Raw genomic sequence first — 18407 nt, 5'->3', positions numbered from 1 at the left:
AGTATCTCGTCATCCTGGTATCATGTGCTGTGGCTGTCCTGATGTTTAGTCTCACTCCTACCATTGCAGCTCTCATCACCAGGACCACATTGGAATGAGGCAGACTCCGGAATGGTAAGAGACCTACAGCACAGGTTATGAGGTTGGGAGCTCTGCTGGCATATGAAGAAGCTGTTTGATTGAAAATAAGGGATAAAATAACCCTATTATTCAACCACTCCCCCCCATCTCATTTGTAATAAATATTGGGTTATACTTGTAGTGCCTTTTACATTATGAAGTATTCTGAGATAAACAAGATTTTTCCATCAACTATAAGATTGATATAATCAGACCACCGCCCCTTAATACATGTTTAGATTGAGAGGTGCTGACTTCCCCCCTGGCCTGATGATGCTACTGGAGATTGGATACCCGCTCTTCTTGGATCCCTCTCCCTCGCCAGTACTACAGAGATCTTCAGAAGGTTAACACCTTGAGAGCTTCCCTGTAGTGTACTACTTGATGAACCCTGATGCTGCTACCTTCTATCCGAGCTACAACTCCATTAATCAATCCCGCAACATCTGTCTTGATCCCATCAATCCCTGCACCTTCCTCTCCCCCGCCTACTTTGAGAAGCCACCTGACTTGATGTTGTAGATACCTGAGGAGCCTGCAACCCAAGACTCTAGTGCTCCTACCTCTACCCTGCATATTATTGATCCTCCTCTGTCTGCTGATCCTTTTGTACAATATCTCGATGGAAGAGGCCTACAACAGCTCATCCACGAGTACGGGGGATGTGAATCCCCGTGTCCAGACCTGGACACGACTGAAACTTCAGTAGAGACAGAGGAAACCAACCTCAGCTCTGAGGACAAGTACTCCTCCCTCCAGAACTATGAACCTCTCTCTAATCCCCTTAGGAGTATAGACTCCATTTGTGATCTCACAGAAACAATAATCCCATGGACCGGAGGATCCTGAGCAACACCATCGCACAGAGGGACAAACTCCGAGCTGATCTACTCCGGCATGTAGAGGGAGTTCTGGATACATTGAATGATCTCATCAATGAGTTCCTGGGATCTCAACTCAGGGATCAGACATCTTCAGCTCTCTAGACCCAACCTATAATAATGTGATTAATATTAATGTTCCTTGTATTTACTCATGTTCTATTTAATATAAGGGTTATAATCTCAACTTCTTACTTATTTAACCATAAGCTTATTTACGTCTGAAAGACAAAGTAAGATTTATCTTTGACTGTTCAGATCACTACAATTATTAATAATCCATGTTTGTACATAAAAAACACATTTATTCATTTGAACTGCTTGATAAAATAGCCAATGCTTGTGTGAGGCATTTAGAGCCGAATTAATAGCTTGTTTGATAGCTTTGCTTGTGTCCCTGTGTGGAATTTAGAGCCTGAGTAATAGCTAGATTGATAAGTTACGCTTAAGTCCCTGTGTAGCATTTAGAGCTAGACTGATAAGCTATGCTTGCGTCCCTGTGTTGCATTTAATGCCAGGTGGGTTGTGTCCTGGTTGATTTGAATAGCAGATTGGTTGTGCCTGGACAAATACAGTTTAGGGGATGAATTTTTCAGAGCACGGCATTTACAACATCAAGCCTATCTAGAATTTGTTTGCAAATGTTATGAAAAGACCAGGATGCCAAGAAAGGAAAGCTGATATAGCCCCCCCCCCCATCTCTCTGAGAAAAGCAATTGTCCTCAAATATTTAACTTGATTAGACTTGAATGAATCTGCTTAATATACATTATTCTTTTGGACCACTTTGCCTCCTTCTGACAGATCTAACAAGGACGAATCTAGAGATTTTGTGAAGTTTGTGTTTGTGTTTGGGGATAACTCTCGTTTAGTATAATTTGATATGTTTTAAAGTTTGAAAGGAGATGAAATAAGATCTAGAGAAAGGGTTGCCTATTCCTAACTATGAATAAGAAGGTTATAATTAGGTTATAATTAGAAAGGTTATACAATAATGGATCTCCAAACTAATATTTAAAATCTAATGTCAAATATGTCATCAATTGGGCAGCCTGTATCATTGTTTAAAAACTGCAAGTTTGTGTATAAATACCTTTTTTTGCATGCTCTGAAATATGCGAATGTGGCTCAAAATAATGATCAATTCCGTTGCAGGAAACACTACTGAAGGATTTTAAAGAGATGACTCCAGATAATTTCGAAATGGAAGAAAAACTAAATCCAAAGTATTTAGCTAGCGTTTACAACGGAAAGAAGATAGTAAATGACCCAAAAGATGCTGAAATATACTATCTAAAAAATATTGAAGACTTAAAGCAATATGAAAATAAAAAGAAAATTCTAGGGAAGTCCTCAAACTTCATAAGGTAAGTTTAAAGTCTTATAAATTAATCAAATCTCCAATTTGTTAAATTGTTACTATCTGTTTCAGAAGAAATAAAATATATAATATTATTAGATCTGCAGAGTCCGAATCATCTGAAGAAAAAATGGAATCAGGTAAAAACGTGAATTGTAAACTAAATAGATTCAGGAAATTTTTTGTTGTAGCAAAAAATTAGACATTACAAAAACAATACAAAGATACACTGATGCTATCCAGTATGTACCAATAAATGTTTAGTAAAACATGAAAGTTTCTGTTTGAAAACAAAGTATACATGTCCGTTTTCACTGTATAACTTACAGAGACACATCATAGACATATATCGTAACATCCTTTTACTATTTTAATTAAATATAGGTTAATACCTGCTACTTTTTGACAAAGACGATCTCAAATTCGACACAAATTCCTATGTTTTTCTTCGGGACAACTGTTTTTTATCGCTTTAAATGTTTATTGCTGATTTTAGTTCTTTTACCGAACACTGTTTTAAAAATTTAGAAAGATTTGGTTTTATATTTGTTAGTCGTTACCCTTACCAGTTTTGTATAAACATGTTATCTATATATTATCAATCTCTGTGAAACTAATTTCATGCAATGCTTTTAAAATTGATAACATTTCAGTTTCTTACTTTCCCAAGAATTTCATACATTATTATATGGGAACTATTGACATCTTTTGTTTCATGGTAAGTCTGGTTCACTATTTCCAGCCAAAAATTTAAAAGGGTGTACATTAAAAAAAAGGTTTCCACCAACTTTTTTATCTCTAAAAATCTCAGTCACTGCTAAGAGGTACATACATTTAAAGATACTGCTAAGAGGTACATACATTTAAAGATAGCGGAACTGACTTCTGCCAGAGGAAATCTGCATGTGTTAGTATCCCAATTCTTTTTTTAATAGTTGGATTTTCCTTGGAACTTGGCTAAAAAGGCTGAAATTAAGTTCTTTAAAATTAGGGGTTATGATTGAAACCATAAAAGAGTTCAATTTTATGTGCGATTTACTTTTGTTTGATGTGACTTTTGAACAAAGCCGTCTTTTTAACTTTTTAATCCACTTTTCAGTACAGGACCCACCTATTGTTAGTGCAAAGTCTTCTTTGTGTGTATGTCAGGATTATTAAATTTTATCTTGATATTCGTAGATTTACAGAAATTATGGAAGAAATGATTGGTTAGAACTTTTTATTATATGTATACAGAGCCCGCGATTTAAAAAATTCGGAGAAATTCGACTCGGGTCTAAGCTGTCGTCGGACCTTATTTACAGCTTGAGCTTTTGGATTAAAGCTGCATCTTATTTTCCACAGAGCAGAGTTGAATTAAAAAAACCGGTTTAATATTCTATTTGGCGGATTTTCATGGTAGGAATTGGCGCATTCCCAGTTTTTATGAGAACAAGACGCAACATTGAGCCTTATTCCCCACTAAAACCAATCAAGGTCGGTTTTTTTTTCATTGGGCTTAACTCCTTAAGTCGAGCCGAATATCTTGCAGCTGTCAATCACGTGATACAAGCTGTCGTTAGAGTTGGGTCGAAGATTGGGTCTTAATGTCGGGTTTAAGGAATTACGGCTCGAGCCAAAGTTTTTAAATCGCGGGCTCTGGGTGTATAGAACCAGAGAAGGTAGATTCGAGGAACTGTGCTCTATTTATTCTAAAGACCTATAAGCTAAAACAGTTTTGGAAATAAAGTTGCTACGAAGAGAATACAAAATTTATTGTTTTCATCATTTGATCTAAAACTTTTGGCAGAGTTTTCGATTTTTTTGCTGACTGGTGTGCTATCCAAAACCTATATTTACATGAAAAAGTAACTTGTAGGACACAAATGCATAGGTTATATACAATGTCAAATAATTTTGTTTCCTGGTAAAGGAGTTTAGTTTTTGCCACACCCAGAAAATTTCTAATCCCTATATCTTTCCAATCTGATGATGTAAACCTTTGATATTTCAAAGTAAGATTATCATATCTAATAGAATTCATAATTTGAAATATCCAAAGTATAAAACACCGAGTTGGAAAGATAAAAGTATTAGAAATCAGAGTTTGTTACGAAAAAACTCAATTCCTTTAGCTCTATAACATAGTCATCTGGCGTTTCGAATCTTAACAACTTACTTTTATTATTTACGGTTCAGATGAAACACACAAACATGCAGAAAAAAAACTTGGTCCTTGGTCAACTGTTTAAAAACAGTTTAATGTTTAAAAAGTAATTTTTCATGAAACGCATTTAAGCTGGAAATTTTTGAATGCACAAAACTTATCTATTTAAGAGATCAAAAGAAATGAGGGATCCTTTTTTTTCTTTGGCTTTGATTAAGAAAGATCACATTTATTCAAAAATATTCATCTCAATGTATTCAAACTTTTGATGTTCTTTTCAGAAATGCCGATGTCTTTACCTCTTTCGACTCTTGAAACGCTCATACCTTCCCTTGAAACTAAGAAGAATATGAGCAGGTATTTTTCTTTAAACAGATTTTCTTAATATTAAGTATGCAAAAAGATATTATCATATGAAATAATACCATACTCATAAAAATTTCCAATGTCTTCCCCATTCCATATCTATGATCTTGATCTTACATACATTATAAATTAAAATGACAGTACAGGAATTTCTTTCTAAAATATTTTTTTCACAAACTGGATTGATCTAACCGCAAAACTATTAATAAAAAAAATCCATAGAAAAAGAATAATTGCAATTCTTACACAATTACAAAATTCTGTTTTCAGATTTTCATTTTTATACAAAATTGTTCAGCACACTCATTCTTAAATTAATGAAAGAACTCACAATACTAGAGATACAACAGATATTGAGTTATTAACTTGCGTTCTATAAATTTTTACAAAGAAATTACTATGTAGTTTGAATGTTGTTTACAGAGGGACCATATTAATATGACTTCTACATCTATGAGATTCTAAAATTTAAATAGAGCTGGACAGAATTTTTAGTTTCACATTTAAGTACTGAAGAAGTTGACATCGGCATGAACACGGAAAATTTACGAAGAAAGAGAGCCGCAGTTGAGGTATTATCTACATTAAATACTTTACGTCAGTTACATAGAAACCAAAATTATTTTTTTTTCAGCTAAGCGAGATTGTGGAAGCAAACATTATGAAATATTTTCTCAGCGAGGCAGTTAAAAGTGCCAAACAAATGGGTAGGATCGAAAATTTCCACAACTTTTAAAATCATTTTGACTTTTAATTTATTTTTAAAGAGCTGCATCCTGAATGGAACCAGAATCAACACAAGTACACCCTTAAACTTGCCAAAGAGGTCTTGAGATTGAAAAGAGAAATAGGTTAGAAGTAGAAAAAAATTGATATATAAATATAAAACGTTTTATTTTTTAGTACACAATAGTAAATGGTCAAAAAGAGATAATCAATTCTATTAATATCAAATCTCCAATATAAAAATACACTGATTGCCGGGATCAGGTCTCTAAAAATAATCCAAGAAGTTTCATATTATTTTATTAATAGTTAATGCTAACAGGTACTAGTGCTGTAAATGATAACTCGGGCATGAAGTGTGTAGTAAGAAATATGACTTGTTCAGAGTTTCCAAGTAAACTAAACTGCTCTGGAATAGGCGTTGGACACTGCGGAAGTAAGCGTTTCTTATTATATTTTTCTTTTTAATAATTTTCTTCAATTTTTTTGTAACATAGTCTAAATAGATTCATTTTAGGCCGTGCAGACCTTCTGGCATATATCCTCACCCCACAAGTATTATATTCAAAAATTAGATGTGTTGTTTTGCTGTTAATTAAGTTGTTAATTGCAAAGGAATTGAGTCTTTGGAACAAAATAAAATATTTAAACCTCAATATCTTTAGAAATCGATTTTGTAAACCTTTGATATTTCAAACTCAGATTATTTCATCTAACATAATTCATAATTTTAAATATCTAAGGTCTGCAGCATTTGGTTCCAAAGATATAGTGATTAGAAAATCAGAGTTTGTGGCAAAGACTCAATTCCTTTCAAATCAAAGAAAATTTGGGTGATTAGATGTATAGTCTTGATTCTTTACTCAACTTCAGACAACTACATTTATTCATACATAAATAAATATTTGCTTATTTGCTGAAGTTTTTGCATAAATTCTTTTGAAACTATGAAGACATTTTCAGAGGATATATTTTTTCATAATTTTTCTAAAAACTTTTAAATACACGCATTTGTTTAAGGTTGTTGTAATCTCCTTATTTTCCATCATGGCAGTTGCAACTCTCATCATGACTCTTGCATACTATCTCTACAAAAAGTAAGTTTTTTAATTGAGAAAATGCTTTGCAATTCATGTAAGACATATTCACACAACCTTGTAATTTGGTGATCATTAGGCTGATACGATACGATACACATGTCCCATATAATTACAATTTTCAAATATGAAATAAGAATTAAAAATTACCTGAATACATGAAACACTTTAAAGGATTGAAAGCGTGATTTCAAGTGACCCTCGATGCAATGCTGGCTATTGCACTATGATTCAATCTGGTACAACATGCACTGTTTATACATGCAGTTGTACTGTACAGTCTAGAATATGCAACAAATGTAGTCTTGGCAAGATCACAGTGACTGACATATTATAGACAACTCTTAAAGTTAGTCATCAATTGTTTAGACTTTAAGTGCAGCAACGCCTTGGCCTTTTGTTTTACCTTACCACCCCACTTGTTTCTTGCTTAAGTTTAAAAGAAGTAATTGGCAAAATACTGCTCGAATTTTGTGTGAGAGCGAGTGCTCAACTTCTATTATATCTTCATATAATTGAAATTATTTTTGTATTTAAAAATATTATTTTTGACGAAGAAGGGCTTCTATGTATATATATATATATGATCAGGAAAACGGAGGCGCAAGTATCTCCTGCAGCTCCTACTGTTCCTACCAAGGTAGTAACACAATTTTTTTCAAACTTTGTAACAATGGCTTTTTATTCTGCTTATTGCTAATTGAGATTAAAATTTTTAATTGCAGTTTCTAAAAAGTTTTTAAAAGACAGTTTTTAAATCTAGGTAACCTCTCGATCAGCGGATTTGTCTGCTAATAAGCTATTACTTAAAGGGAGTGACCGGCTATGTAAGGTAGTTGAACTGAGTATGCAGTGCAGTTGTGGAAAGCTTTTTTCGGATTCATTTGAGACATATTAAACGTTTTAAAGATCTGTATTATTTTCTCAACATGTTCCTATACTTGACGTCTGTAGTTTATTGTAGAACTTTTTTACATTTTATGTCAACGTTATTTAATAATTTAAAAAAACTAATTCTGAAAACGTGTCCACCCCCAAAGTAGGAGTTTTGAACATCGAATTTGCGCCTAAACTCAGGATTTACAGATCATTAAAACGTTTAATATGTCTCAAATGAATCCGAAAGAAGATTTCCACAACACTGCATACTGAGTTCAACTACCTTACATAGCCGGTCACTCCCTTTAAACTAAATATAACTATTGAAAAGAAGAAAGAAAGTAATGGTTTAAAGATTGGTTTCACGGGTAACCAAAAAATGATGTCTGAAAAAAACAGAAGCAAGCCCAGTTTATTGTATTTCAAATTTTTGGATGCAATTTCTTGTTTTAAATACTAAATCTATTGTTCGCAGTACTTTATATTTATTAACTTAAATGTTCGCTTTAACAAGACGAGAACCTTCTATAAACAGTCCAAAAACTTTAAAAAACGTTGTACCAAAGTTAAAAATTCCCTTTATAATCTTGATATAATGGTTATTTCTTGATATACAAAAATAAATAATATATAAAAGATTTCAATTTGATTTTCATACTAGAAATATCCTAAATTTGCTGGAGAAAATCCAGAAACCAATTTAACTTTATGGTACATTGCTATACTATACAGCTAATTTAAAATCATACCAAAATGGTAAAGAACACAATAATGTTTAAACAATGGTTTGCTTCTAAATGTAGTTACACCGCCTTTTTTTTTTACGAAATTACTATCTTAAAGGCAGTGCCAGGCAAAGTAGTTGTATACTGAGACTAAAATAACATGATTTGATATCTATAACACGTTTTTACTTTCTATTATTGTTAATTTGCTCTTTAAAAATCACGAGGCTATAGATATGTCTGGAGGTTTTGTCATGAGATTTGATTTTTTGAAACTATTGATACGAAATCGTAACAATAATATTGTTATAAACTAATGTCAAGTTTATGATCGAGTTTAAAAACTTTAAAAATGGATACCAATAATCTCGATTACTTAATCTGAACACTTTTGATTTCAGCTCTTTTTCTCGGTCTTCTTTAGATATCATCACTTTAAATTCCGACCAATGAGAGTTCACGGGGCGCATACTCTTTTCTGGATACAAACTAAAAATTTAATTTATCTTGAGATTAAAAAAGTTGAGATAAAGCATTGATCTTAATATAATATAATAGTTAAAGTTTCAGCTCTGTTTTGATAAAATTCGATTCTTATTCAAAATTTTTCCTATAGATTTCCTTAAAGGAGTTGAGTCTTTGCCACATACTCAAATTTTCCGATCTCTAAATCTTTGCAATCTGATGGTGTAAACCCTTGATATTTCAAACTTGAATTATTTGATCTAACATCTTTCTTAGTTTGAAATATCTAATGTCTAGGACATAAAGTAAATTAGAAAATCAGAGTTTATTGCAAAACTCAATTCCTTTGAATAAGTTTGCGAATTCATTTTTAGAAAAATAAAGAATCTTATCTATACATAAAGTTATAATCTCCGTTTGTCTGTCCGATCATAACTTAGGAACCCATGGACCGATTTGCCTCTAGTGTTGATTGGGGAACTCGGGAGATCCACGGGAATGTTCTATTATGGCCCGAGATTCTAAGTTGAGTGGGTCGACTTTAATAGCCAAAAGGGGAATGTCCAAGTTTCCATACAAAGGGTGTAGTGCCTTCTGACTTTGTTTTTAAAGATTTCTCTCTGATTTTTTGCAGGACTGAATTGTGATCTTGTTTTTAATCAAAAATTAAAGTGGGGGAAAAATAATTTTTTTCTTAATTTTTCGGGCATTTTTTCAAAAACTTTGTTTTAGGTCCATGTGGGGTGTCTAAAGTCATAAACATTGGGTCGGGAAACTGAATTCTGGACTTTATAATTCATTTCTTTCTTTCCTTTTACCGTTTCCCCTCCTTTCCCGCATTTTCCCTCTCCTAAAGGCCAAAGAAGCCTTCTGACTTTATTACTAGAGATTTCTCTCTGATTTTTTGCATGCAGACCTAAATTGTGATCTAGTTTTTTAATCAAACAACAAAATGTAGGAAAAATAATTTTTCCCGCATTTTTGGGACATTTTCAAAAACTTTGTAATAGGTCCATGTGGGGTGTCGAAACTCACTAACTTTGGGACAGTAAACTCAATTCTGGAATCAATATTGCATTCCCCCCCCCCTTTTCCCGCATATTTCCACTCCTAAAGCCATAGAAGCCTAGACTTTAGACTTTACTACTGAAAAGATTTCTTTCTGTTTTTTTGCATGCAGACCTGAGTTGGAATTTTAAAAGCTTAAACCCGACTAAAACCCGGTCTTTGCGTCTGCTTAGACCCAAGTAAAGCTCAAGTCAAGACTCGGGTTTTGGATGGCCTTGAGTTTAGTAAGAACCAACCCCCTTGGGTTTTAATCTCTTTAAGGCTCGAGTCTTCAGCAGCTGATGATTGTAAATTTCGTAAAATCTTTTATATTTGTACATTCAACATCTTGGGAAGTATTTGTGGTGTAAAATTTTATAAATTATATATAATAAACATACTATGAAAATAATGTACCTACAAAAAGTTTGAATTATCGAAATTTACATCTCCTAGTCAGAGCTGATCTGACGGCATTCTGTCTGCTACCGACAGAAAGCTTGCAAAACAGTCTCTCATTGGTCGAATCAGAACCAATCCTGACTTAGGTTCTATCTAAGCCCGAGTTTGGGTTTTAGTCGGGTTTAAGCCTTTAAAATCTCATCTCTGAACTGTCATCTAGTTTTGAATCAAACAACAAAATGTGGGGGATAAAAAAATTTCCTGCATTTTCAGGCATTTTTTCAAAAACTTTGTGATAAGTTCCTGTTTACCTCACCAATTATTCTGTAAAAAAACTAAATTGATAAAAATAATTTTTTGCAAGTAATTCTTTTTTAGGACTAAATGTTAAATATAATAAAATCGTTTAAGTGCAAAAATGTAGTTCAGGAAAAATCGGCCAAGATAAAGATGATTAAAAATACCCATCAATTTTATTATTTATTTATTTAATTATTTTATAGAAGAATCTTTCGTACGTTTTTCGTCCAGGTTATTAAAAGCTTTTAAAAATCGAATTTTTGTGAATTGTCCAGCCTCTGGATTTTTAATGAAAAAGTTTTAGGTAAAATTTAGCAATTATAGAACGTTAAAACGTTTTATATTTATATAAAATGAATCTTGATATTTTATTTTATAGTGTTGAACTCGAAGTTTAACTACCATACGTACCCAGTCATTACCTTTAAGTTTTATAATTCTTTAATAGAAAATAACATGGTGAATTATATTTGATGACTTCAATATACATAAAAAGGAAAGAAAAAAAGCAAAGTAGTAAAATTTGTCAACTGTTAGCAATGAAAACAAAGCAGTGTAATTTTTCGTAAGCTTCGTGCTTAGTAAAGGAACTGAGTTTTTGTCACAAACTCAAATTGTCTAATCCCTATATCTTTAAAATCTGATGATGTAAACCTTTGATATTTCAAACTTAAGTTATTTGGTCTAACATAATTCATAGTTTGAAATATCAAAGGTCTACGACATTGGGTAGCAAAGATATAGAGGTTAGAAAAGTAGAGTTTGTGACAAAAACTCAGTTCCTTTGGACATGAGTCCTAAGCAAGTCATTAAAAAAAGATAAAAAATCTGGATAATTTTAGAATGGACCTGGTGTTCCCTAAACGAGCTGCATTTTTTAGACCTGTCACATATATATACTGTACAATTTTTGAGATCATGTTTAAGCGCACTTTTCGGAAAGATTTCATGTAAAATTGTGAAAATCACTACTTACAAATTGCTTAAATACCATGTAAGAAATGAAAACTGTATGTTGTTAACATATATGTAATTAGAATAAATTACGATTGTGTCTGTAGTTCAGAGAAAGAAGAACAGCTGGGATGGAAAAGTACAGAAAATTCAAATAGATAAATTATTGATCTAGTATATAGTAACAACATTTTTTCCTCTATTAATAGATTTTGAATTTAAGTCCCAAAGTCCGTGGAGAGGTTTATGAGAGCCCCAAGTTTGAAAAGAGAACCATGAGAGTCCCGACAATCCAAGGAGAGGTTCATCACCCTCCCAGTCTAGTGTGATCCATGGGTCTTTGGCAGAGTCCCAGATATCCAGGACAATCCCGGGACTTTGTGACTGTCCCTAAAACCCTGAGTCCCGGCATCATTGAGGCTTATTTTTCTAACAATCTCAGAGATCCAAAAGCCCGGGACAATCCCAATTTTAAGGTTTTTGACACTTTCTGTATGGGTAAGTAGATAATAAAATGTGTAGGTCATTTTTCCGCAGGAATAATTCAGGTTTTTTTTTGCATTTTACCATTGTTCTACTTAAAACAAGAACTTCAATTAGAATCAAAACCGAGAAAGCTTTGATAGATAGATAGAGGTTGAGAAAGTTTATGATACATTAAAACAGTTCAAGTTCAGAAAGAAGAAGATGGAGTGCCAATTTCACGATACCATAAAAAACTGCTGTGATATCATAAAAAGCGTTCTGGAACTTTACACATATATAAAAGCTTAAAATGATTTACCAAAAGATAAAGTGTGAAAGTTGGGCGGGAGTTCGGAGAACAGGATGAAGGGGATAGAGAATATTTATGAATTTATGTTTTTTCAAAGGACGCTGATTTTTTGCATGTGAACTCTAAAATATCTACTTTTTATTCATACATTCTTGTGTACTTCTGAGCTTTTCGAGGCTAAACCATAATTATTCCAGAAATAAAATGCTATTACTTATATCTTTAGATCTTTAATTTAGTTCAAGGGAAACCCAGTCCTAGTGAACCGTTCCCCGGAGCATAAACATTCAGCTATAATGAATAATGCTTAGAGGGAGGAAACCAAAAGATATTCATAAAAATTGCGCTCAAACAGAAGATACAAATGTATTTGAATAAAAAATATTAACTGCGAGTTTCCAATATGGAATTAAAGAGTTCCTTAACATAAAAGTGGCAAAATTAAACTGCAACTAGGTTTATAAATTTGTATTTGAGAGCAATATTTTAACTTTAAATTGTGTTTCAATACAATTTCTTAGGAATTATTATTATTTGTGTCATAGACAGGAATTTGGTTTAGCCCCCGGAGACACTAAAAAACGTTGGATGCAGAGAAAAGAAATGCAAGAAAGAAACTCATTTAAACATAAAAAACTCATGAGGCCAGATGGATGGGTAATCAAAAAGTACCTTTCTGAAGAGTTGAATCCAGATAGATGGAGGAAAATATCTAGAAGCACTGATGCTAATGCTATAAAAATATTTAAAAACAAATGCTCCTCTAGCATTGAAAATGCTGGGGAAGAGTCGTCAACCAGTTGGAAAGTTATTAACACATCACCCGCGAAAAAATGGACTGTTATGAATAGCAAATTTAAAATGAAAAATGAACCTAATGAATTTATTAAAACAACGAGTACAATTAAGTTTAATGAGGAAAAGGAAGATAAATCAGTTACTATTGTTGATGAAAAGTTGAATACAGATGTGACGAGGTTAGAAAATTTTGAGATAACTCCTTTATCGCTTGACACTTTCGAGAATTTTGATAAAAAACAAGAAGATTCAAAAGACGCCGACAAGGAATTTACCCTCGGAAAGAAAGAAGAATCTTCAAACTCAAACATTTCTGTTGAGAGCATTAAAAACAACAAAATTAGAGAAATGGAAGAGAGCAAAGAAGAAAAGAAGACAGAGGATGAAAACAGGAGAGAAAATAGTCTTGTGACAAATCCGTCATCTCTTGCAGAAGAAAATAATATTGAGAAAAATATTGCGGTAAATAAGTTTTTTTTTGCAGAATATTTGAGATTGAAGATTTTTACTTATTAGATTAAGGCATAATTGGCCTGAAAATGATCCAGAAATCACGACATAATTGTAGGGTTGTTAATCGTTTTTGAAAACGATCGTTAAACGATCGTTTTATGCTTCGTTTTTCAATCTTTTCTAAAATGATCGTTTTTAAAAACGACCCATTCATTTTGAACTTTTAGAAAACGAATAACGATCTTTTTGAAAACGATCGTTTTTATAAAAACGATTTGCGACCGTTTTTTATACGATTGTTTTTAAAAAAACTATAATTTTTGAAAAAACGATCGTTTTTGAAAAAAAAATTTATTGACAATTATGTGAACGATCGTTAACGAATGGTCGTCGTTAATTATCGTAAACGAAACGACGAACTTTATAAAAACGGTCGTTTTTGGGAAAACTATAGTTTTTGAAAAAAAAATTACATGCAACTTTATTGAATGTCGTCTTACATGAAGTTTAACAGTTGTGGGGGAGCTAAAACTTCTTGATATTTTCTTAATAACTATACTCATTGATTAGTACAGATGCCCTTCAGGTCGGTTTCCTCTCTGATCGTTAACGTTCGTTAACAAAGGGTCGTCGTTAACGACGAATTTTTTATAAACGATCGTTTTAAAAACGAACATTTTTAAAGACCGAACTTTAAAAACGATCGTTTTGTTTTCGGTTATTCGTCGTTGTTTTCATAACGAAATGATCGTTTTTCCAAAGAATGAAAACGTTAACATCCCTAGACATAAGTAAAAAATCCCAGCTCAATCTCTAAATGTCAAAACATACATATGGTAAATAATTAATCAGGGGTTGAAAACTTTAAAATGAGTCGGGATAACGAAGAAAAATGTTGTCTTCTTACAAAAGTGACTGAATATAATTTTCTTTTAAGCTTAAAATTGACTTGATTGCTTGAATGATTCACTATATGCACTAAATAAAGTTATCTTTCTTAGATATATTAGTATAAACTTGTACAATCCTTTACAAAAAGCTAGGTTTTCATTGAAAAACGCTAATCTTATAACTTTATATGTGCATATCTATAAAACCAGCTTTTTACAAAAGAATGTAATCTACTCTCCGAAAAAAATAGAAACAATGAAAATGTAAACCCCTGAGGGATTCAATATTAGTAAATGTTATTGTTTCGCAACTACCCAGTTGCCCTAGATTTCAGTATAGGTATATCGTGTTGGTGTTTCTCCGGATCTGACCATAGCTGCTCGAGGGGAGGAAGGCCAACCACATCAATCTCTAGTCCGAACCACATTCTCCTCATTTTCTCGTCCGAACCACCTCGAAATCCTCGTCTTTTCGATATTATTTTTTTTAAGTATCTAATCCTTCCAGATAAAACTATTTTTAAAGAATCGGGCCACGTTAGGGCATAAATGAAATATCAAATTTTTGTAAATCGAAAAAAAAGTTTCAATTGAATTAAAGATTTCAAGTTTAATGTCTTTAAAAATGTTCACCTTTTTTACGCGCATTTTCAGATATTCCTGGTGTAGAATGACGCAAATAATTCCAAGTTTATAGAACTTAAATCTTTTTTGTTAACTTTAGTGAAAACCATAGAATTTTTCCGAGATGGAACATGGGGAAAACTATAGGCAGAGGTATGCCGAATATTTTGCTATTTTTTTCATATCAGGAAGGTTAGCCATTACGGAGGCAGAAGAGATTTAAGTTTTACCTCAATAAAGTTTGACATCATTCTCATGGGTTTGAAGATTCCAACATGATATAATCATTGCAATACTTTAGTCAATCCATATTTTATGCCCTAACGTGACCAGATTTAAAAAAAATAGTTTTATCTTCAAGAATTGGAAAATTTTCAACACAAAATAATTGAAGGACGAGGATTCCTATAAAATGGTTCGGACGGGGATTCTGAGGTGGTTTGTACGAGAAAATGAGGAGAATGTGGTTTGGACTAGAGATTGATGTGGTTGGCCTTCCTCCCCTCGCTGCTCTGCTCTTAGATCTTTCCATAATAAAGCAAGGATCAGTCTTCAAGTTTTATTACGCAGTTCAATCTACGAAATTTAACAATAAATATAGATCAAAAAAAGTATTATAGGCCACAGAAAAAGCTTTAGGTAAATTAACTCTATCAAATTTTACTTAAAGACAAATAACTATTTACTTAGGCATTAAAAAACTGTAGCATAAGAATATAATATTTGAAATAAATATAGATATAATACAAATAATTAATATGAGGATAACTCACCACATTGGTCCTTGAAACACTTCACAGCAAATAAATAACGTAGAGACAATATATAGTCCATCAACTATGAAATCTTTAACAATACTGACTAAAAAGCCTGCTGCAGTACAACTCAAACCGGTTATAATGTACAAAATAGAACATACGAGTTTCTGGAAACTTCTTTGTTCCTGAGACAAACACCAAATTCAGAGGTAAATAAGGGGCTTGCACAGGAGTGATAAACTGGTCCTTATTGCATCCGATAGGTTGCGAAACACTCCCCAACCAAGACAAAGAAAGAATCAGAATCTAAGAACTCATTTTTCTCATTGCAAGACTCATAATCTATTCTAGGGAATTTCACGTACTTCTGCAATTACTTTTGAATAATTCCTACAGCTGCATGGATTGCAGGAACATCAACCTTCTTGTGTCTCTTTATCAAAGAAATATCTTTAGAACTCTCAATTAAATCATTTGAGATGATTTGCCTCAATTGTTTCTCAGCACCTTCAATCCCTTTTCTCACAATCTCCTGCTCATAGGTATTACTTACAGTGGATCTCTGCTCTCGTCCTGGTGTCCTAGGTTCGCCTACCATAGCATTAATTCCATCTTCTCATCCAGCTTAACATCCAGTTTATCAATAGATGATTCCAGCTTGTTCAGTCTTTGCTCATCAGACATCAATCTCTGCCACACCTCATCACTGTTGAATATCAGATCTTCTACATCTCCCTGTAGTGCTCTGTACATGGATTCAGCACCTTGCACAGTAGTTGTGAGGGTATCCATCCATTTCTGGAATCTTTCTAATGTCTCATCTACTCGATTCTGCCTGAATTTCATCAGTTTCATCCAGTATTCAGAATCATTCCCGACCGTAGAATCTTGATTCATTCCGGGCATATCATCTATCATCCCATTTAAAGAAAGACTGATATCCACATCTGCAATTCTTCTGGTGGAAATTTCCTTTGGACGAGGAATATTAGTCTATGGGGACCAGGTTCCAATAGAATAGATCCTGTTCCTCCCATAACTGATCCTCTCATCCTTGTAGGTGTGGTGTTTCTAGGATTGGCTCCTGAACTAATTGCTGCTCCTACCCGACCTGGGGTGTTATGAGAATGAAATTTCTTAAGATGGGTCTGTTTAGTAGGTCCAGATCCTAACAATGAAGGTCCTGAATCAAACATAACTGTATCGCCCTTCCTGTTCAGGTTTAATCCATATCTCCCCTTGTGAATGGGTGCTGATGCATTCTGGTGAGAAGATTCTTGATGGTCTGGTTCATAATGAAACACGTAATCTTGTTCTTCATTCATCATCTCTACGCCTGGATGACGTTCATCTGGGCCAGTCTTGATCTATCAGGGTTACAGGATTCTTCTTGTTGCTCCTTGGATATTTACTTCGCTCTTCTCCAGATAATACTCAATTGATCCTTCAAGCTAGCCATCTCCCCAACCAAAGAAAAATCCCCCCTGGTTAATAAAACTTCTGAGATTTTCTGCTCAATTTCCGCATAAAAGATATTATTTTGACTTTCAATAGTATCCACAGTTAATGCTGAATTGCATGCAAATTCCCCCCACTTAATTTTCTCATTTTTAAGTCAGGTAAAATCTTCTCTCAGCTTCATATCAATGGAATTAGAACCCCCTCTGGATCTGGTCCGGATTCTAGATTCCAATCCTGTACCCCTGTTATCCTCAAAATTATCATCAATAAAACCCATAATGTTAATATGAGGGGTAGAGACACATCGCTCAGTATTAAATCCATTAAATCTGGTAATTGGTGCGACTTCTGGCAAATTTAAAGTACTACTCAGTCTTAGGGAATCTTTACTCCTGCAAGCTTGGGAAATTTCCAATAAATTGGCAAGAACAGAGCCGAGAAACCCCAAACATTCAGCTCAGTCTCAGGTTTAAAATTTCTCAGGTCTCAAACTCCAGGGGACATTGCTCAGTATTAAATCCATTAAATCTGGTAATTGGTGCGACTTCTGGCAAATTTAAAGTACTACTCAGTCTTAGGGAATCTTTACTCCTGCAAACTCCGGAAATTTCCAATAAATTGGCAAGTACAGAGCGATCACAGATGCCAAGAAACCCCAAACTAACTTTCAAATTCAATCTTTAAAGGCTTAACAGTCGGTTTTAATACCCTAAAGGAATTGTGATTGAATATTTTGCAACTACCTAGTTGCCCTAGATTTGAGTGTAGGTATACCGTGTGGTGTTTCTCCGGATCTGACCGTAAGCTGTTCTGCTTTCAGATCTTTCCATAATAAAGTCAGGATCAGTCTTCAAGTTTTATTACGCATTTCAATCTACAAAATTTAACAATATATATAGATAGAAAAAGTATTATAGGCCACAGAAAAAGCTTTAAGTAAATCAACTTCTATCAAATTTTACTTTAGGACAAATAATTATTTACTTAGGCATTAAAAAACTGTAGCATAAGAATATAATATTTGGAATAAATATTGATATAATACAAATAATCAATATGAGGATAACTCACCACATTGGTCCTTGAAACACTTCACAGTAAATAAATAACGTAGATACAATATATAGTTCGTCAACTACGAAATCTTTAACAATACTGACTAAAAAGTAGGCAGCAGTAC

The 18407-nt window shown here is 33.3% G+C and overlaps 2 protein-coding genes and 2 long non-coding RNA genes across 5 annotated transcripts in view; 2 read left to right on the top strand and 2 right to left on the bottom strand.

Moving 5' to 3' along the window:
* The window catches only part of LOC111694727 (uncharacterized), a 25514-nt gene extending 13944 nt beyond the window's left edge, over positions 1–11570 (top strand). Inside the window, exons 10-20 of the mRNA XM_023463720.1 lie at positions 2157–2368; positions 2461–2501; positions 4789–4864; positions 5382–5445; positions 5508–5580; positions 5641–5724; positions 5922–6035; positions 6117–6154; positions 6620–6696; positions 7288–7336; positions 11357–11570. Coding sequence (XP_023319488.1) covers positions 2157–2368; positions 2461–2501; positions 4789–4864; positions 5382–5445; positions 5508–5580; positions 5641–5724; positions 5922–6035; positions 6117–6154; positions 6620–6696; positions 7288–7336; positions 11357–11377 — 849 coding nt within the window. The 3' untranslated portion in view covers positions 11378–11570. The remainder of the gene's footprint in view (positions 1–2156; positions 2369–2460; positions 2502–4788; positions 4865–5381; positions 5446–5507; positions 5581–5640; positions 5725–5921; positions 6036–6116; positions 6155–6619; positions 6697–7287; positions 7337–11356) is intronic.
* Positions 6553–7077, bottom strand: LOC111694730 (uncharacterized). The gene is made up of 2 exons (XR_002763699.1): positions 6847–7077; positions 6553–6687 (listed from the first exon to the last, which is right to left on the bottom strand). It is a non-coding gene; the product is annotated as an uncharacterized LOC111694730 (long non-coding RNA).
* LOC111694729 (uncharacterized) lies at positions 8555–18407 on the bottom strand. Of its 2 annotated transcripts, none has more exons than XR_002763697.1 (3): positions 18299–18407; positions 15782–18101; positions 8555–8789 (listed from the first exon to the last, which is right to left on the bottom strand). It is a non-coding gene; the product is annotated as an uncharacterized LOC111694729 (long non-coding RNA). The 2 variants fall into 2 exon arrangements; XR_002763698.1 differs by lacking the exon at positions 8555–8789 and adding an exon at positions 15522–15584.
* LOC111694726 (uncharacterized) overlaps positions 12201–18407 on the top strand; it is a 36960-nt gene continuing 30753 nt past the window's right edge. The window contains exon 1 of the mRNA XM_023463719.1: positions 12201–13503. Coding sequence (XP_023319487.1) covers positions 12832–13503 — 672 coding nt within the window. The 5' untranslated portion in view covers positions 12201–12831. The remainder of the gene's footprint in view (positions 13504–18407) is intronic.

The sequence above is a fragment of the Eurytemora carolleeae genome, unplaced genomic scaffold (assembly GCF_000591075.1).
Source record: "Eurytemora carolleeae unplaced genomic scaffold, Eaff_2.0 scaffold195, whole genome shotgun sequence".
NCBI lineage: Eukaryota > Metazoa > Arthropoda > Copepoda > Calanoida > Temoridae > Eurytemora > Eurytemora carolleeae.
The sequence above is the reverse complement of the archived record's forward strand: the minus strand, read 5'-3'. Positions and strand labels throughout refer to the sequence as shown.